Below are 21,248 nucleotides of genomic sequence, written 5' to 3'. Positions count from 1 at the left end.
TTGTAGTGGATTACTTTTTTAGTAACTTATCCAAAACTGTCTTGCATCACCAAATGGTACTGCAATAAGAATGGCTATGTTCAGACTAGTAAACAACCATACTACTACATTTTACACTGCAGAAATAGCAAGAGTAGTATGAAAGTATGCTATTCCAAACAAAACCAATGATTGTTTACAAAAAGGTTTCCTGAACACTCCCCCTGTCTTCCATTGGTCGATAAAACAGATAATACTGCCCTAAGCTAATGACATTGGTTGAGTTCATGTTGTTGTTTCAGGCTGTTCGGGATCCTCAAACAAACAGAGCAATGTTTTGATGTTTTCAGGGGAATAAGGTACGAATGGCTTACTTACAGCTGTCTCTCCATATTAAGCAGAGATAGGAGAAAGTATTTTAACATTAAAAATGACACACTCCATAAATTACACAAGTCCATAAATTGTACATTAGCACTTCCAGCATTTTTATTGTTCAGTGCCACATTGTCTCCTCCAAATGGGTTTTAAATGTCAATTGAATTTCTTGTATTCACATGGTAACATTAGCAGCAGCATTGACAGACATTATACATTCCTGTGCATGTTCTCCCAGTGGAGCTGAGAGCTGAGAACTATGTACATAGATACATAGAGAAACATCAGAGAATATCAAATAAAACGCAAGCCGAGAATACATATTAAACATCCACCCCCACTCTCAGATTCACTTTATCCCTTTATTTCAGTGCCACCACGTCAAGAAAAAAAGCACTATTTGTATCTAAAAATGTATGTGTGTGGATTAGAAATGTTATTAATAAAAGTTCAATTCTATGGATACACTTTTCTTCCTTATATTAAATGTGAAATCTTTGAAGCTGTCAGTATAAACCCAGAACCTTTGATCTGGTGCAGTGTGTGTCATGTCTCTGTAGAGGGCAGGCCACTGAAAGCATTGGTTCAATGTTGCATCACCATTAAGAGCTGCAGATTATGTCATCAACTCCTTAGTGTAGTACACACACACACTGAGGAGCAGAACTAGAGCAGAACCAGAGCAGGGTTTGCAATGTACCAGGGTTAGTAGCAGAGAATAACGGTGGCCCACGGCTGTGAATATAAAAGCAAATGGAGTGGAAAGTATATGTAGGTGATATAATGGAGAAGGAATAGGATCAAATGCTTGTCAAATAATGTCAGAGAAGCTTATGCTCTATCAGGGATGAAGCTGCTTGATGACGAAAGTGAAAGACAGAAAGAGAGAAGTGTTGCCATGTCCACTTATTATAAGCGACTTTGGGTTTGTTTTTTCATGAAATCACTTATAAATATGGGCAGCCACAGCAGAGACATTATAAGGTGATAAGATCGACCACTCGTAATAAAATGAATGGGATAAATCGCAACACTCAGTATGGCGACTGTAGGGCTGGAAGTCTGGCCTTAAAGTTAAAAAAACAGCAAATTGCCTGGTTGCTGTAGGAATGGAAGTCTCGCCCTGCAGATAAAAGAGCCAATCAATGTTTTTGTCATTGTTGCCAGATTTTATTTCCAATTTGAAATACGTTATTGGAACGTTACATTTGCAAACCATTTTGGAGATCCTTCCCTATTTAAGTAGAAACGAGCTGTACTTGTATGATGGGAAATAGCTTCCCTGGGGCATTGCAATATGTCTGAAGAGTGAACTGACTTGGCTTAAAAGGACTTTGGTTGCGAGTTGCATTTTTATTTCCAGAATAAAGTTTCAGTGCTTGTCCCCCATAACACAATAAAGTGTGACCAACCAGTAATCGCAGCTGTCATATATACCCACCTACTGTTCAAGCCGCACTCTACATAATGTCATTATTAAATTAATTTGTTTCTCCTTTCATCTCATGTTTATGCCTTTCCTAGCCCCTCCCCTACTGAAATTATGCATAAATCCTGGTTTTACCTTTCCCAGGTTTGTGTGTGTGTGTGTGTGTACACAGAGAGAGATGTATTCACTGATTTAGAATGTCAGTCTTTTAATTATATTTGTAAAAGGATATAAGTATTTAAAAGACATTATTTTGCAGCAAGTTAACATTCAAACTCGCGTAATCTATGTTTTTATGCTGATCAATGATTTTAAGCAATTCTCCTTACTCCATAATTCATAAATAACTTTGGGTTTTTTTCTAGACCAGGTTGTTGGTTCTCTTGTGAAATCTGGTAACACTGAGAGAGTGAGAGGTGCAAAGGAGATGAGCACACAGAGTCTTCTGTAGCCGAGTACACAAGCTCGCTGTTGAATATGTCTTGTGTTTCTCAAGGGAAACTCACTCCATGTCTCTGTAGAGATTAAACATACAAAAATACAAACACAATATCAGCTGAGATGAAAATGCGCAATACAAGTGTTCACAGTCTCGCATGTGCTTTTATCGCCTTTATACTGACGTTAATATTTAATGTTTGATGAAAATAATTTTTTCAGTGTTAAATCAGGGCGGTAATGCTCTTAGATGATGGCTCTCTTGATGCCATTTTAAAGGAATAATTCACTTCAAAATGAAAAACCTGTATGAATTTGTCTTCTGCAGAACACAAAAGGTGCTTTTTTGACGGATATCCTGGCTGCTCTTTTCCATATAATGAAATTGAATGAGCACTGGGGCTGTCACATTCCAGAGTGACAAAAACAGCATTATACAAGTATCATTAAAGTGGTCCATATGACTCATGTGCTATGTTCCAAGTCTCCAGAAGCCATATGATTGCTCTGTCTGAGGGTTAGGATTAGGAACAACATAAGCGGGACGGCACAATTCGGGGCACTTTCCCTCCCATCACGATCTTGGGAGCTCTGTGCAGGGGCGATCGATCAGGTACCCTGTCGTGCCGTCCCAGAGAACGTTGCCGCCCTGGGCGCCTGCCTATATCTCCTAAGCCAGGATCCGCTACTGCTCAAAAGACTGCCTTTTGCGCCCCTCAGGTAAATGCATAATGGAACTTTAGGTTTTAAGTTTGATAAGTGACTCTATTTTGAGACAATGTGTTGATTTTCTTTATTCAGTAAATCGAATGCCTTTGGCATTGAGGGAAATTTAGGATTAAATGTGACGTTTGCATCATGATTCCTCTGAACAAATTAGATGCATCAAGCATTCAGAGGAGAGGAAAAAAATAGCAGAGGATGTGTTTTTTTAAAGAGTTGGCCCTAAGTGATAAATCTTGGATGGGGCTCTAACCTCACAACCGCAATAACAAAGTCACCCAGAAGGAACATCAACTCTCGTGTTTTTCGCCTGCTCAAGTCCTGCGGCTGTTTTCGCTTCAGAAATTATTTATGTTTAACAGCCTCAATAAAAGTTCCAGTTAATGCCTGTGTGCCATCATAGGTTCCTGAAAATTTAAGCATATATACAATATTCAGCGTACCTGTCATGAGACGGTAAGATACACAGCATAAAATAAATTAGCAACAGTTTAAATTTCCAATTCAGGAAAAAATAGATGCCAAAGAAATGAAAATCGAGGTCTTATTATAGGGTCCTTGCCACTATGAGGCCTATAGATTTTGTAGTTAGGCCTGTCGGTAGTTAAAGGGATATCACCCAAAAATGAACATTCTCTCACCATTTACTCATCCTCATGTCATCCCAGATGTGTATGACTTTCTTTCTTCTGCTGAACACAAACAAAGATTTTAAGAAGAATATCTCAGCTCTGTATGTCCATACAATGCAAGTGAATGGTGACCAAAACTTTGAAGCTTCAAAAAGCATATAAAGGCAGCATAAAAGTAATCCATAAGACTCCAGTGGATAAATCCATGTCTTCTGTAGCGATATGATAAGTGTGGGTAGGAAACAAATCAATATTTAAGTCCTTTCTTACTATAAATATCCACTTTCACTTTCATTTCCACATTTCTCTTCTTTTGTTTTTGTCGATTCATATTCTTTGTGCATATCACCAACTACTGGGCAGGGAGGAGAAGTTATATTTAACCACTGGATTCTTCCGCATTACTTTTATGCTTCCTTTATATGCTTTTTGGACCTTCAAAGTTCTGGCCATCATTCACTCACACTGTATGGACCAACAGAGTTGAGATATTATTCTAAAAAATCTTTGTTTGTGTTTAGCAGAAGACAGAAAGTCATACTCATTTGGGATGACCTGAGGGTGAGTAATTTATGAGAAAATTTTCATTTTTGGGTGAACTATTCCTTTAAGGAGAATCGCTCTCTCACTCTTTGTAGCGCTTTGATAAAATGGATAGCGGTGGCAGAATTTGATTAAAAAAGAACACCCTATCGAGTTGTAAAATCATTATAATGCACAGCCTCTCATGGCTTATTGCTTTTAACAAATGTATTATTAATGAAAACATTTATTAATTATACCCAGAGGAAAATTGTTTTGTTCAGTTTGGTTGTTATTAAAGCTCTCAAGCTCTCAAGTTCACAATTACCTTTCATGTATCAACTTTGTCTTAATCTTTATTTAATTTTCATTTTATCTTAATGCTGTCTAGGAGATATAATTGAGATATTAAAGAGATTTAATTTGTGATTTTTCTTCCCCATTATAACATGTCTCTAATGGAACTGAAAGAAAGTTAATGAGGACTGAATATCACTGACCTGGGCTTTTCCATGGTGTCTTTGCTGAGGTACATATGCCAGTAGACAAGGTTAAAGATTCCAAAGGCCAGAGGGAAAAGTATGCGGGCGTATTTGTCTATGGCACTGGTACCTGCCAGCATCATGTTGGGTGGGATGGCGGAGCCCTGAAGAAAGATGGGAACACGGGTTCTAGGCGCCTCAGACACAGAGTTCGCCCTTCTCCTACGGCTAAAGCCACTGGTATCAGACTGAGGCTATAGGAAAACAAGAAGAGAGGTCAAGAAACAGTGGATGGCATGGATCAAGATTACCAGGTGTAAGATATAACAAAGACGGAAGCAGCCTTCATGGACATGATTAACACATATTCTGAATAAAAATATCTTTGCATGATGTACAGTGTTTAAAGTTAATTAGGAATTTAAGTGTAATGGACACCTATCACAAACTGGTCAAAATTACGTCAACTTAAAATTAAATAAAATATTTACTCAGAATTCATTCACACATATCTGAAAACAAACAATGGTCATTATACAATGATAAGGCTGATCATTTAACTGACACAGAGGCAGTTAAAGGAATATTTCGGGTTCAATACAAGTTAAGCTCAGTCAACAGAATTTGTAGCATAATGTTTATTTCCACAAAAATGTATTAAAATAAAAAGCAAAAATGAGGCTTTTACAATGGAAGTGGGGGCCAACTGTTAAACTTTAAAATTTGAAAGTGTTTCAAAAGTATAGCCACAAGACGTAAACGATATGCATGTTAACATGATTTTAGTGTAAAGTTATTGCCAATTTTATAACTTCGTTGCCATGACAATGTAATGCTATAACCCTGTAAACAACAACTTAAACCACTTTACAGCTCAAATAATACATGTAATGTAAGTACTATTATAGAATTATCAGCTTCACATTTCTGCCTTCAAACCTTCCAAAAACTGGCCCCATTCACTTCTATTGTAAGTGCCGCACTGTATCCTCGATTTTCTGCTTTTTTTAAAGAAATGGAGAAACAAGTCAAAAAAAGTTTTTTTTGGCAATCAACATTATGCCACAAATGCAGTCGATTGAGCTTAACTTGTATTGAACCTGGAATATTCCTTTAAGTTAGAGTAATGACAATTCTGTAAAAGGAGATATTTTGCAGAATATCCAGTCTGCTCTTCTCCATACAATTAAAGTGGATAGTGACAGTATGACTGAGGTGTGAACAAGGTTTTCAGCATATAAGGAGTTCAATTTCAGTCTGTTCCTGACACAAAGCTATTAGAAGACTTGGAGTATAGTACATGATTTGTTTGGACAACTACTATTGTACGACCATCATTTTTGGAGCTTGACAGTCGTTTTCACCATTCATCTTCTATAATTTCATATCAATATTTACAAAATGAGTAGATAATGACAGACTTGTAAGCTTTTAATGAACTATCCCTTTTACACTTCTCTTATTTGTAATCTAAATGCAAAAATATTGTCTCATTAAGTGGCCAAGCTGATATATTGTTCTATGTACAGTATTTTTTTTTTTTTAAATGACAGTCTTAAACTAAACCTCCCATACTGGCACTTCATTTGGTCATACATTTCTTTTCCCATTCCCAGTCTCTTACCCAGAGAGACAGAGAACTAGAGCAAGGGGATCCACAGTACAGGTGAGAGATTATAAGAGTCATGGCTCGCAGTTTTAATATGGAGTGCTAATTTTAAAACACCCACCATGAGCTCACCACATGAGAGCGGTCCCGGGAGATGCTACATGCCTGTAGAATTAGCATATCTCACTCAGCACAACCGACAAGAACTACAATTCACAGATGGCTCCATCCTGTGAGAGCTGTACAGTGCAGGTAAATGACTTCTCAGAGAGGACAATGGCAATGAAAGCCTTTACAGACAAAAGCTCCTCTTAACACATCAAAGGTTAAACTGTGAGCTTTGATTGTTGATGAGTACTAAATATGTACATTTATAGAAGCCTTAAACCATCTTTGTGGGAGGCACATGTGTACAACAGCAGAGATACTCATTTAGAATCACAATAATAGTGATACGGTTCACTGGCTTGTGAAGAGCAGTGCTCGTGTTGTGCAAATCACGTAAATAGGAGCCAAACAGTAAAAAAAAAAAAAACATGTTCTCAATCAGTATTTTTGTCTTGTTGCCCAGTAAAATATCTAAACAAGGTAAATTTACTTGAGATGGATAACTGTGAATGATAATAAGACTTGTTTTCAGAGAATACCCCAATTTAAGCATAAAAAGGACAACATTTTGTGGTTTATTATTAAAAAAAACTAATTGCCAATAAAGTATAATAAATCTATGTAATTTCTGCGCTACTAGTGCTACCTAACTGAATTGCAAAAATATACTTTGTTTTCAAAACAGCTTACTGAATACCAGAGGCGCAAAAACCATATATGCAAGGTATGCAATGCATAGGGGCGCCAGCGGCTCACTAAAGGTGGTGCAATCGGCCTCCTCGAACCCTCCAGCATCACCCCCCCCCCCCCCCCCCAACACTTATAATGTATGACACTCCCCCCGCCCTCGCTTGAAAAATACATGGGGCACAAAATTTAGTTTTGCATACCCGCTCGGAAATGTGTAGTTGCGCCCCTGCTGAATACACCCAAAAACTTCCTAGCAAGTCAGTTCACTGTCGGCCATCTTTGGAACTCTCTCGGGAGGCTATTTTCAGTCATGCCAGTGCAGCTCCTATCTACTTGAATGGGAAAAGACCGAAATCTCCTAAGTGATTGGTCAAGATTACGATCAAAGGACATATTTCAAATCAGCAGTAAAATCTGACAACTTTTATCATAAATTGTGCTTCTTTACCTCAGATTACACTAAAAAATGCAATTTTCTCGGCTTGTATAGCTAATGCGCATGCATGTTGTTGAGTTGACTGACAAGCAATGTCTGTATGTAAAGGGTAATTGGCTCTTTCACTGTAAGGCTGGACTTCCTTTATACATCCGTTCTCCCATTAATTTTAATAGAAGTGGCCTGTCTCTGCTAAATAATCTTTGATACACCCCTTGTCTGCCGTTGGTCAAACAAACAGGATTTTTTTTATAGCGCAAACACAGTGTTTACAGTTTTTGAGAAAATTAACATACAAACTTATAGTTGTCTCTGCATATTAAGCTGGGATAGAAGAAAGTATTTTAACACAGAAAAAGTAACATACTTCAGCTTTAAGTAAATGTATCTTGTTTTAAGGATGTTTAGACTTTTTTACTGGACAACAAGACAAAAATACTGATTAAGCAAATTATTTTTGCAGTGCATAGCTGCACTTTTTGACCAAAGTAATCTGTTAATTACACTCTGAGGGTTCCTAAGTAGGGCTCAGAGGAGATAGTTACCGTCTCTGGCTCATCATCACTGCCCTGGGCTGTGGACTCCAGAATGGAGGCCCTGGAGAGCCTGCGTTTCTCCCTGTTGGCCTCTAACGTGGCAAAGTAGTTCACCGCGGCAAACTCAACGAGAGCCGAGGCTACAAAGGCAAAGCAGACAGCGATGAACCAGTCCATGGCGGTGGCGTAGGAGACTTTGGGCAGTGAAGAGCGGGCACTGATGCTTAGAGTTGTCATGGTGAGCACAGTGGTGATACCTGAAGGTCATTATAGACAGAGTGTGCTCAAAAGGAAGATTATTTTTGTTGGGGTCTAGACTGTAAAAAGTTTTAACATGCAATTGTTACCATTAAGAGCTATTTCTACTCGATCTAATCCTAAAAATGACTTTAGTTGCTGTAACCTAATGTAGTCAAATGGATTCAGTTGTGTTAAAAAAAAAAACAGTTAGTTTAGAAGTTACCAGATGAAGCACATTTTAGGGTACCTATTGCTGAGTGTAAATATTACAGAACAGAACCTCAAACAATTAGTAATTATGACCACTAGTTGAAGCATTTGAAATCAGCCATATCAGTGGGTTTGCTTGGATTTAAATACTAGCCTACTGCAAATCGCATGCTATTCAGTATCTACTACATACTGCCTGTTTAACTGTATGCATTATGTAGTATGTCACATTGTTGTCACATGACCTCACAATGCATGTTTAATTAAGTTTTAATGAACCAATGTTAACTTTAGCCTTAAAGGGGACATAAAGAATCACATTTTACATGATCTTTTGACATATAAGAGGTCACTGTACTATAAAGACATACTGTAAGTTGTCTTTATAGTGCAAAAAGAGCATTTGTTGAAATCAAGCTGCCAAAACGACTCGTTCTCTACTTGCGATTTCACACTGTGGTAGACAATTGCATCTGACCGCCTACACAACAACACATCATTGCCTACTTTACCTTATAAATTTCATGTCCTACCCAGTTTCAATGAGCAGTGAGATGGCAAGTAAAGAGAGCAGGTCAGTCAAAAGCAGCGAGCCAATCATAACAGTTTACTGTCAAGTCTTAAAGGAGAAACGGCACCAAAACCCAACGTTCATTTGGACAGTTCATGTAAATGAACCAGTTCAAATCAACGGTTCAATTATACGTAGTGTTGGGAAATCCAATTCTTTTTAGTGAATCGGTTGTTCGGATGGTTCGTGCAAATAAATGATTCCCCAAATCACTTGAACCCCTGCGCAGAAATCACTTTGATTATTTTTCAAGATTTGTAGTCATTCTCTTTTTGAAAAATGTAGTAAATACTAAACAGTAATTATTATATGTTCTAGACTCAGTTATAGGTGTTTTCTAATTTTATTAGTTGTACTTGGTATAAGTTTATATGTTCAATATAATGTTGTCACAACAATTGTTTAATTTCACCCTAATTGAAATCTTGTTTTTGTGCCTTAAAATACTGTTCTGAATGAAAAAGTATTTGTGGCACAAAAGCAATAAAGAAAGATCATTTTAAATATATAACTATTTTTAAGATGATATTATGAATATCTAACTATATTTGTAGTTCATATTTATTTATATTGAATAAACTATTTTTATAAGATTATTTGCTATTATATTATATTATCTTTGCTGAACTGATTAAAATAATCAAAGTCAAAATACTCTAAGAACACACTCATACCTGCTACTGTACGAGCTGGAACAGACTCCTTGTTAATCCAGAATGCAACCTGTGACAGTACAACCACCATAATAAGTGGGATGTACGTTTGGATAAGATGGTAGCCAAGCTTCCTCTGAAGATAGAAATGAACAACCTGGACAGAATACAGACCTGGACATTGCCAAGAGAAGTGAGAAGGATACTAAAAAGTGTATATTATGCAAATGAGTATTTACAAAAACTGCATGCATCCATATGATGCTCTGATCAGGAGCATTTGGGTGAACAAGTTTCAAAAAATATAAAAAGGAATTTTGTCTCTCAGATCTCATTTTTTGTCTGTAATTACAGGAAAAATGGAAATTCAGAAGAGAAAGAGGAAGGAAAAGCTCTGTATCCCCTTTTAATACATTAACTGGGCCACAGTCCTTTCTTTTACATTTGTGCATTATCCACTTCCCACAGATCTGATGGGTCCTCAGCAGGTGGCCACTGCTTTTTGCCTGCCTATTAATTTCCTTTTACTGAGCCCCTGGTCATCTACGGTAAATGATCAGAGCCTGGAACAGGCTTCATGCATGGTAGACAGCATGAATTAGGCCTGATCAGTTAAGCATCTTAGATTGCCTCTCAGAGGGGAAGCTGGCCGCAGATCAACCTGACTTGTAGTTCTTAACACACACAATTAAGTCATTGTCACAGTGAAGTCATTCTCTCAAGACATTTCATATCAGTAACAATACATATACAGTTCGGCTCATTAGTTTACCTACCCCTTGCAAAATGTGCAAGATGTTTACATTTATTAAAACATAAAATTTGCATCTTCTTTGCTTTTTGTTAAGCTATTTGACAGATATTTACATTTATTCCACAAGGCAAATTATCCTGTTCAAAAGTTTACATAACCTTGGTTGTTCACCCAAAAATGTAAAGTTTGTCATTATCTACTCACCCTCATGTTGTTTTAAAACCTTATGATTTTCTTTCTTCTGTGGAACCCAAATGAAGCAGAATACCTATGCTCTTTTTTTCTCTTCATAATGGAAATATATGGGGACTGGGGCTGTCTTGCTCCAAAAAAAGCACCATTAAATGGTCCATACCACGCATGTACTATTTTCCAAGTCTTCTGTAATAGCTTTGTGTGAAGAACAGAAAGAATAACAACTTTTTTAGTTGTTATTCATTCAATATCTTGACCTCCGCCACAGTTTTTAATGGTGCTTTCACACTTGGCCCTTTTCACATCATATTGTTTGAGTCCGATTATTTCATTATCATGAATTCAAGCTGCATCTGTTTACCACTGTAAGGCCGTGTGTCAACCAAAGCGTTTTTTTCCTGAAAAATTTGGCTTTGGGATTTAGGGATTTGGCTTTGTCTCATATTGACGTGCTCTCTACAATTAGTACTATCATACATTCTGTGTATTTGACACTGCGCATCAGTTTTCACACGTTTATGTCCTTACGTGTGATTATTCAGGCGGAGAGCAGCAGCGCGCACTCTTTCAAAGTACTTTTTTAGCTCTCTCGCCCACGCACCCATGCTGTATGTGTGTGCGGGAAAGAGATCACCATTCGCCAGATGTGCTCTGCCACTCTCATCCAGAAATATCAATAACGTAAGTACACTTTAAATAGTACGTTCACCAACTCTGCAAATTATTAAATAGAACACGTTTTATCAGACTCATGCTTACTACGCAAAGTCATTTCTAACTGAAAACGTTGACTATATCGAGACAAAATCAAATTTATTATGTATCAGGGACATTTAAACTAATATGACGGATTAAATAGACCGTGATGGAAATTGTACAACTTAGTCTGGCACTTGCGTTTCAATGGCAAATAAGTCCAAATCCAATGAAGAACACAAGTGAGGGGAGAAGTCTCTATTCACCTATTATCCATACTAAATATAATGTGAAAAGAACGAAACGTCAGCCCAAGGTGAGTTTGTCAAAAATTTGATCTTGACTTTAGGGAAGTAGGCTACACCTGGACACAGCAGGAGGACTGAAAAGTGTGAAGTGTAGTACTGTAGTATATAAATATTTTTTTTAATGGTATCTGATTTTTTCTGTTGTTGTATTTAACATTTTGGGCATTATTAAATGTTTTCATATTACCATTTATTAAATGTATTAAACACATTAAATGTATTTAATTAATTACATTCAGAGTATTTCACCCATAATTTTAGATAAAACTAAACTAAATTGAATTGACAAATTGAAAATGAAGTAGAAATAAAACTAAATTAAAATTCGAAATAATAATAACTCTGGTTGTAATGACTATGCAGCTTTCACTTTCTTTGGTGTATGTTTGAGTGGAGGGGAAAAGCAACAAATAATTGAAATGTCAACAGGACGCAACAAGAAGTGTGTTGAAGGACAGTTTTGTCTTCATACACCTAAAGCATTTGCTTTCATTCTGAAACTTTGAAATTTGTTCAGCAGGATACTGATCATTTGTTTTTTGCATTTATATTGCAAATTGTTTTTCTTAGTTGTGAAGGTTAAAATAAGCTTAAAATATTGATGTTGAGTTTACGGTTACAATTTTAATTCAGATTCATGAACAGATTCATTCGGACTCGACTCGGACTTGGCCTGTTATGGACTCTGCCTTGAGTCCGACTCTGCACCTTTTGGACTCAGACTCGACTCGGACTCAATTCTTTAAAGACTCGGACTCGACTCGGACTCGACTAAGGTGGACTCGAACCCAACACTAAATTGCCTCACCTATTTAAGGTCTCCTGTTTCATATCGCCTTGTTATTTCAACTCGTCAAATTGTTATTAGTCTTAAATTGCCCCTGTCTCAACTTTTTTGGAGCGTGTTGCAATCATCTGATTGGAAATGACTGTACATTTTCAAAAAAACAATCAAATTCACAAGGTAAAACATCATGTTATGTGTAGTTGTGGTGCTTTCAATATAGCAATATAGCACTCTCTTTTGTTTTTATTAGCATTTTTCATACTGTCCCAACTTTTTCGGAATTGGTGTTGTAATATACTGTAGATTTGGAACAGCATGACTGTGAGTAAATGATGATCGAATGTTTATTTTGGGGCAAAGTATCCCTTTAATATTATGTGTTGGTTCCTTGAGTTTCAATGACTGCTTGCAGCCTTTTGTGATGATTGTTTCCCTGGATTTTCCTGGACAAACATTCCCAAAGTTTGTGATAAAAAGCCTCACAGTGGCCCAATTATGTTAAGATCCATCTTTGCCTTTAAATTTGGGGACAACTGAGGGACTCGTACACAACTGTCACTAAAGGCTGCAAGCAATCATTGATGCTCATTGATAATTTATGCAAATTAATTAATTATTTTGTCTTTTGGAATATACTTAAATATCTGTTATGCAGCTTCTTCAGGGAAGGAAAAAAAATAGAAAACAAAACAATTCTGCAAAGGGGTATGCAAACGTATAAGTTTAGTTGTGCCCCCTTTTCTTATGAGCACAACTGTATAGTCGTCTGAAAAAAACAAACCTGTGCTGAATCTATATGTTTCACTGGACACGGTCCGGCGAACAAGATCATACTGCAGTAAGCTTGAAGACTCAGGAGGAATATCTACTGATGCCTCAAGACCCTTCCTCCATGTGTAGACTATCTCTCGGTTAGTGTAAGCATCTGAAGGCATAGGAAAAGAATAGAAAACTGAATTATGGATGGAAGGATGGATGGATGGATGGATGGATGGATGGATGGATGGATGGGTGGATGGATCTTACAGCTTCCAAACAGAAGAGGACATGCGTGCCCATCCATGGGAAAGTCCATCAGCTGCATTGGACATGCTGCACTTATGGTCAGCCTGATATATAAAAGACAGACATTTATTAGAGATTACGCCATTTTTTATATATTACCAGTTTTAAATGCACTGTAAAAAACTTTACACTTTTTTAAACATGAACAAAAGTCAAAAGTTTTAACACATTTACCCATTCTTTATTATTACTATTTTCCATTTTAGAATAATACTAAAGACATCCAAACTAAATACAAATGGAAGAATAGGAATTATAGTGGCCATACAATTTTCACAAATCAAATCTTCTTCAAAATAGCACCCCTCAGCCTAGATAACAGCACTGCACACTCTTGTTGGCTGCTTTTCCTTCACTACCTGGTCAAACTTATTCATTAAATTAAATAAAAAACATTGTTCTGTTAAGAAATTCATAGTAGGGTACAATTTACATTTGCCTACAGAACAAATTTCAAACATATACGCATATATCTTTAGATCAAAACAAGAAGCTAATTTATGAAAATTAATTGTGTCCTAACTTTTGACTGGTAGTTTACATCAAATGCAAACCTGCAATTCTTCATGACACTGCAATGTGAAAATCAGGGAATTGCCTCCTGTTGGACATCCTCCACATGTATAAACAATATCTTAATAAGGCATTCATCATGAAACTTTACCTATCAAGGGTTATTCAAAACTTACTTCATGGTGTAGAAGACCGTTCCGTTTTGCATGATTCGGAACAGCTTGTTTGGAGTTGTCGTGTTGTGTGCGAGAGACCTCTTTGCATTGCGAAAGAATGTGTCAGGCGTCCAGATCTTGTCGACCATGCGGTTGTTCAAAGGCAGGATTTCAATGGGCCCCTCAAACGCTAACCTCTCATCAAACCACATTTGGCGGAAAAACATATCCACGGTGTACTCCTGCGAGACATAGAGGTGTCATTCTGTAAATCATTCTTTTTTAACAACCTTAATCTGTGCTTCCAACCGACATGAATGCATAATTTGAATTCTCTTTCTTTTTGGCAATTTTAATGAATGACTTCACGTAACATGATAGCATGAACAAACATTTGCACTGTGAGACAGAAATAAAACTTTATCTTATAATCTGCTTAGAAAGTGCTTTACCTACAGGGCAGAAAGCACTATAATTAGGTTGTGCTGCATAATGAAGTTTGTACATGAAAAAACACAACAAAATGAAATAAAAAGTGTATACGTTTGTAACAAACAAATCTGCAAGCAAATGATAAAGAGGTGCTGGGTGCTGCATTTTCTTACCATTTTAACATCAGACACTGGTCCAAAACTTGTGACAAATATGTCTGTTTTGACTTCAGTAACAGACTCTGGAAAAATAATATAGAGATAAGGTATGTTATACGTACTGTACATATGGCAATAAATTAGTATACAATAACCTGCCAAAGTGATCACAGACCCCTTAGGGTTAGGGGATAGAATCTATAGTTTGTACAGTATAAAATCATTATGTCTATGGAAAGTCCCCAAAAACACAGAAACCAGTGTGTGTTCTTCATAAAAAAAAAAAAAAAAAAAAAGGAAATATTGCAACAAAAGAAAAATATTTTTTATAACTGCTTTATTACCAAAAGTGTATAGGGTCATTTAAGACCCAAGATATGTAATAGGGTGGTGTGTGTGTGTGTGTGTGTGTGTGTGTGTGTGTGTGTGTGTGTGTCTTTTTGCGCTAAATAATCATTTTTTTATCATTATTCCACATCTATAGGTTTACACATAAAATATTTCTTCGTTTTTAATGAGTATATTCATACAAATGACTACTATATCACGTTGATTTTCTGTGTGACAATGGTGATTTATCAGTATTCCATATGGGTGTACACATATTATACATGCTATTTCTTACTCAAGGTGGCACTGATGTTTCAGTGATTGACTTGATTTAAATTTGACATTGCTATTTGACGAAGAAGCAATGTGGAAGTAAACTATAGCAAGTGTAACACATGAACAGTATGATATGACTATTGTCATTTTGGTGTACTACGGAAATGATGTAAGTCGTGCATCTATTTAGACTCCAAAAGTGCCTGAGAAGAAATTTATGTGTAGATTATGTTTAGCTCAATATGTGTTTAACAGGCAGTTGCGTCTCATGAAATTTCAGTGTGAAAGTAATTAATCCTGTTCTATGTCTAGACACAATATATCAGAAAATATTCTATTCTATTATTTTCTAATTGTCTTGAAAATGTAACAATAGCTGGGCCTTTTGTAGATCCATTTGTGATAGATATATACGTGCCGAATCGCTAAAGACCTGAGTATGTAATAATGTTTGGCGAAACACCTATGCATTTAAGGGTTAAAGACGTGTTACAAAAATTCAACCCTGTTATGTTCTTTACATCCAATGTCAAATTCAGACAATCTTGTTATTATATCATATCTATACTGTGTGGTCTGTGCTTACCTCCAGATCCTGGCCGTAGTCGATTGTCATAGCCCTCAAGAAGTCGATCTAGAATTCGTGTTATGTTTTCTGAATTTATCTTTTGGTTTCCTTCTACATTTGCAACACTAAACAGAGAGCAAAAAAATCATCTGATAAGTCCTCTGAGTAAACTTACATTTGGGTTCCAATTAAATTAAGCATTGAAGTACAAATGCTTTTAGTAGGCTAAATATATAGTGTGTATATGTCATAAATAGTCCATTAACTCACCTTATTAAACATAAAAAGGCCAAAAGTAGAGCCATTTTTATGGCCAGATTTTTCTGCTGTCAGTAGTTAGAAGTCATAATGTACTGCTAATAGATATGAGAATTGTATAGATAAACTAATACACTCTGTCTTGTTGGTTTGACAGACGGTGTTTGTGGAGGGCTGAATGTGAGGTGGAATGCTTTGAGAATAATCAAATTAAGGGATTAGGAAAATCCACTTGCTTATTTAGCAACAGGTTAAAGAGTAGTTGGACATCAAATTTCAAGCTACACACTCGTTTTAACTTCAATAAATATTACATGTGACTTTTTAAGTATCAATAAAATCGCCTGACTTTCCGTAACTGGTATTTGTATGAAGTAAACAGACTTCTCACATTTATTCTGCCAGTGTAGCTGCTCTCCGATACACTAGGTGACACTGTTTATCTCTCACACAAGAGCATTCGGCTGCAGAAGAAGCCATTAGAATGTGTGAGAAACATCTCCACACTCAGCACTGGAGCGACTCAAATGACATTTATTATTGCAACTAATGGTCATTTACGGTATCGGGCTGCCGTTTTCACACAAGCAACAGTATGTCCGTGCATTTTGAGGAGAGGAGCGGTGTGATCCCGTGTAAAACAGCATGGGGCTCGTGGTATCAGACTATGGAAGAGGTTTTCATCGAAGTAGATGTTCCTCCTGGTACTTCAGCCAAAGAGGTCAAGTGTAACATCGGGAGTAAACAGATAGAGCTTCATGTAAGAGGCCAACAAATGTTCAAGGTGTGGACGAGCATCAACAAAACAGTAAAGTATACCATCACATAGATATAAATGTAAGATTGGCTCCTTGATTTTTATTACGGAGAGATTGTTGTGCTTGCAAGCCTTTGCTGTTACATATTACTGCCATGTGGCATTAGGCTTGTCTTATGTATATGATGATGCCTGAAAAACTGTCAGCAACTCACACATTTTATATGCAGCTCCTTAAGTTTGACATCAATGAGTTTTCTGTTGTCTCACAGGGGAAGCTGTTTGGATCCACAGTTGGTGATGAAGCTACATGGACATTGGGTAAGACTCAAAGCCATTTACAAATGTATTTCACAATACCTTGCCTAAATCACTTCTTCTCTGGAAAACCTTTTTCTGCTTTGTCATTCAGAAGACAAAAAATTGATCCGGATAGTTCTGATAAAAACTAACCGAGAGGCTGGGAACTGCTGGCAGTCTCTGTTAGAAGGAGAGTATGCAGCTGATCCATGGGTGCAGGATCAGATGCAGAGAAAGCTTACACTAGAGAGGTTTCAGAGAGAGGTATGTTCAGTATCTTCAAAAATCACAACAGTCACAGTTAGAGAGTGGTGTAACATGTGTTGCTCCCTTAATCTAGGAAACTGTGCACAAATTTGGTCATGTGACAATATATTTAGAAAGTGTATTCATGTACCATTGCCAGTGAACTTGAGAACAGTGATAAGCATTTTTGTGTTCTAAGATGTTTTGCTAGTTTTTTCTACATGACAGTTCAAATGAATTCTTTTAAAGCTAAATTCTCCAGGTCTTAAAATACATATTGTATATGTTGGAGATTTGCCAAGGTATAAAACGATGTAATTATTTAGCAAAAGTTTATCCATGATTTATTAAATAAAGAAGTTTCCCTAAATAATGCTGTGGGGTAAAGTGTGCCAGATGCTCTGGGGTAAGGTGGGATTTTTTTAAAAAATCAAAACCCAGAATGTTGAAAATTGTTTCACTACATTAAAATAGTCTAAATATTAAACATTTCCAGGCTGGTATATGGATATCTTTAAGAAAATGCAAAAAATTTGACTTTGTAATGGAATAGTGCATTATTATATTGTTTTTGTTTTGTTTTTTTTACAGTTGATAGGACAAAACCTGAAATATATTTAGACTAGTGTTGTCAGTTAATAATAATTGACTGACAACTGTACAATAATGTTGTACAGAATTAAAAAAAAAAAAAAAAAGATTTTGAAAGTGCTGAAATTTGACTATATATACACCGACCAGCCACATCATTAAAACCACCTGCCTAATATTGTGTAGGTCCCCCTCGTGCCACCAAAACAGCGCCAACCTGCATCTCAGAATAGCAATCTGAGATGATATTCTTCTCACCACAATTGTACAGAGCGATTATCTGAGTTACTGTAGACTTTGTCAATTCGAACCAGTCTGGCCATTCTCTACTGCCGCTCACTGGATGTTTTATGTTTTTGGCACCATTCGGAGAGAAATTCAAGAGACTGTTTTACGTGAAAATCCCAGGCGATCAGCAGTTACAGAAATACTCAAACCAGCCCGTCTGGTATATTTACATACACTTAGGTATTAAAAGTCATTAAAACTCATTTTTTGACCATTCCACAGATTTAGTATTAGCAAACTATAGTTTTGTCAAGTCATTTAGGACATCTACTTTGTGCATTACACGAGTAATTTTTCCAACAATTGTTTACAGACAGAGTCTTTCACTTTAAATTGACTATATCACAATTCCAGTGGATCAGAAGTTTACATACACTAAGTTAACTGTGCCTTTAAACAACTTGGAAAATTCCAGAAAATTATGTCAAGTCTTTAGGCAATTAGCCAGTTAGCTTCTGATAGGAGGTGTAATGAATTGGAGGTGTACCTGTGGATGTATTTTAAGGCCTACTTTCAAACTCAGTGCCTCTTTGCTTGACATGATGGGAAAATCAAAAGAAATCAGCCAAGACCTCAGAAAATAAAACTGTGGACCTCCACCTCTGGTTCATCCTTGGGATCAATTTCGAAACAACCTGAAGGTACTAAGTTTATATGTACAAACGCAAGTATAAACACCATAAGGCCACGCAGCCATCATACCGCTCAGGAAGGAGACGCATTCTGTCTCCTAGATATTAACGTAGTTTGGTGCGAAAATTGCAAATCAATCCCAGAACAACAGCAAAGGACTTTGTAAAGATGCTGGAGGAAACAGGTAGACAAGTATCTATATCCACAGTAAAACGAGTCCTATATTGACATAACCTGAAAGGCTGCTCAACAAGGAAGAAGCCACTGCTCCAAAACCGCCATAAAAAAGCCCGACTACAGTTTGCAAGTGTACATGGGGACAAAGATCTTACTTTTTGGAGAAATTAAACAAAAATGTAATTGTTTGGCCATGATGTTATGTTTGGAGGAAAAAGGGTGAGGCTTGCAAGCCGAAGATCACCATCCCAACTGTGAAGCATGGGGGTGGCAGCATCATGTTGTGGGGGTGCTTTGCTGCAGGAGGGACTGGTGCACTTCACAAAATAGATGGTATCATGAGGAAGGAAAATTATGTGGATATATTGAAGTAACATCTCAAGACATCAGCCAGGAAGTTAAAGCTCTGTCACAAATGGGTCTTCCAAATGGACAATGACTTCAAGCATACCTTCAAAGTTGTGGGAAAATGGCTTAAGGACAGCAAAGTCAAGGTATTGGAGTGGCCATCACTAAGCCTTGACCTAAATCCGATAGAAAATTTGTGGGCAGAACTGAAAAAGCATGTGTGAGCAAGGAGGCCAACAAACCTGACTCAGTTACACCAGTTCTGTCTGGAGGAATGGGCCAAAATTCCAGCAACTTATTGTGAGAAGCTTATGGAAGGCTACCCAAAACGTTTGATCCAAGTTTAAATTTGACCCCAAATTTAAAGGCAATGCTATCAAATACTAACAAAGTGTATGTAAACGTCTGACCCACTATGAATGTGATGAAAGAAATAAAAGTTGAAATAAATCATTCTCTCTACTATTATTCTGACATTTCACATTCTTAAAATAGTGATCCTAACTGACCCAAGACAGGGAATGTCTGGAATTGAGAAAAACTGAGTTTAAATGTGTTTGGCTGAGGTGTATTTAAACTTCTGACTTCAACTGTATGTATGTATGTGTGTGTGTATGTATATATATATACTGTATATATATATATATATATATATATATTTTTTTTTTTTTTTCCTGTCAAATTGCATTTACTACTTAGAAAATAAAACGAAAAACAAAGCCGGCCACAGAATAAATATTGATATTAGCTAAAATAGCACCAATGCAAGTAACATTTAACATTTCCCAAAGTCTAAGTGGGAGGTTAACTAATTTAAATATCTAGTCCCCGTTGTTTGCATTTGTATTGCTATAGGTATACATCTCTTAAAATCTCATCCTCCACAATATTAATAGTGGCTATTCACTTTGCTACAGCAATCGTGAAGCTGCATTTACATGAAAAGCACGTCTTGTTTTGCTTTTAGCACTGACACGGTCCATGTAATGATGTTTCATCTGAATTGTCTGGAAGGCGATGCTGGAAAAATGCTGAATGTGAATGCGGCTTAACACCAATCTGATCTGAGTTTTTTTACGGTTAAGAGGTCCTTTCTCCATCACTTGAGCACGGAATCACTGTTGTGTGTCTTTGTACATCAGTGTAATGACACTGGACAGCGCATCGGTTCCGCCGTATTCCAACCAGTGATTAGCATTCAAAAACAGCTGAATAAAATGTCAGAATTTAATGTGAAAATTGGTAAATGCTTTTAAATCGCAATTTAGAAAAATGTGCGTTAAATGGCATGTGCTAATGTGTTTAATCTCCTTGCCTGAAGGACAATTTAAAAGTGCCACATTTTACCCCAGCTGGAAAACCTTTTGAGACCTTATAAATTGTCTCCCAAATCAAACACAATTAAGCATTATATTATGTATTAATTGTGCGTTTTTCCTTTTCCCATTTCAAATAGAACCCTGGATTTGACTTCAGCGGGGCGGAGATCTCTGGGAACTTTCATGGTGGTGGACCAGATTTCTCAAGTTTGCAAAAATAGAATGGACAACCACCGCATTTATTCCAGTTCAAGTTTGAAAATTAAAAAGCATATAATGATGTCTGGCTGTTGATATAAAGCCATAATCTATCACAAGCAGCCTTTTAAGTAAAGCCTTTATGGACATTAAGCTTTAGAAACGCCAAGTTCTTTTTTTTTTTTTTTTGCAATTGCCACCACAGCGGTTTGGATTGTTGGGTCAGCCATCCTTTAAATCACTCCTCAAGCACCACAAAC

The 21,248-nt window shown here is 36.8% G+C and overlaps 2 protein-coding genes across 3 annotated transcripts; one reads left to right on the top strand and one right to left on the bottom strand.

Annotated features, from left to right (window-relative positions):
- Window positions 1-459: 459 nt before the first annotated feature.
- On the bottom strand, window positions 460-16,315 carry gabra6a (gamma-aminobutyric acid type A receptor subunit alpha6a). Its single transcript, XM_051650188.1, has 10 exons — window positions 16,144-16,315; window positions 15,892-15,998; window positions 14,715-14,782; window positions 14,131-14,351; window positions 13,403-13,485; window positions 13,158-13,301; window positions 9,658-9,810; window positions 7,972-8,219; window positions 4,602-4,837; window positions 460-2,301 (listed from the first exon to the last, which is right to left on the bottom strand). The coding sequence occupies exons 1-10, from the start codon at window positions 16,176-16,178 to the stop codon at window positions 2,289-2,291; spliced, it is 1,308 nt and encodes a 435-aa protein (XP_051506148.1). The 5' UTR covers window positions 16,179-16,315; the 3' UTR covers window positions 460-2,288.
- Window positions 16,316-16,594: 279 nt separating this feature from the next.
- On the top strand, window positions 16,595-21,230 carry LOC127413242 (nudC domain-containing protein 2-like). 2 transcript variants are annotated; one of them, XM_051650204.1, is made up of 4 exons: window positions 16,595-16,915; window positions 17,161-17,209; window positions 17,301-17,452; window positions 20,928-21,230. In XM_051650204.1, the coding sequence occupies exons 1-4, from the start codon at window positions 16,727-16,729 to the stop codon at window positions 21,009-21,011; spliced, it is 474 nt and encodes a 157-aa protein (XP_051506164.1). In that variant the 5' UTR covers window positions 16,595-16,726; the 3' UTR covers window positions 21,012-21,230. The 2 variants fall into 2 exon arrangements, with proteins under 2 accessions (XP_051506164.1, XP_051506163.1); XM_051650203.1 differs by having other exon boundaries at window positions 16,595-16,939.
- Window positions 21,231-21,248: the final 18 nt, after the last annotated feature.

The sequence above is a fragment of the Myxocyprinus asiaticus genome, chromosome 22, assembly GCF_019703515.2.
Source record: "Myxocyprinus asiaticus isolate MX2 ecotype Aquarium Trade chromosome 22, UBuf_Myxa_2, whole genome shotgun sequence".
Lineage (NCBI taxonomy): Eukaryota > Metazoa > Chordata > Actinopteri > Cypriniformes > Catostomidae > Myxocyprinus > Myxocyprinus asiaticus.
Note: the sequence above shows the minus strand (reverse complement) of the source record. Positions and strands in the feature narration are given on the sequence as shown.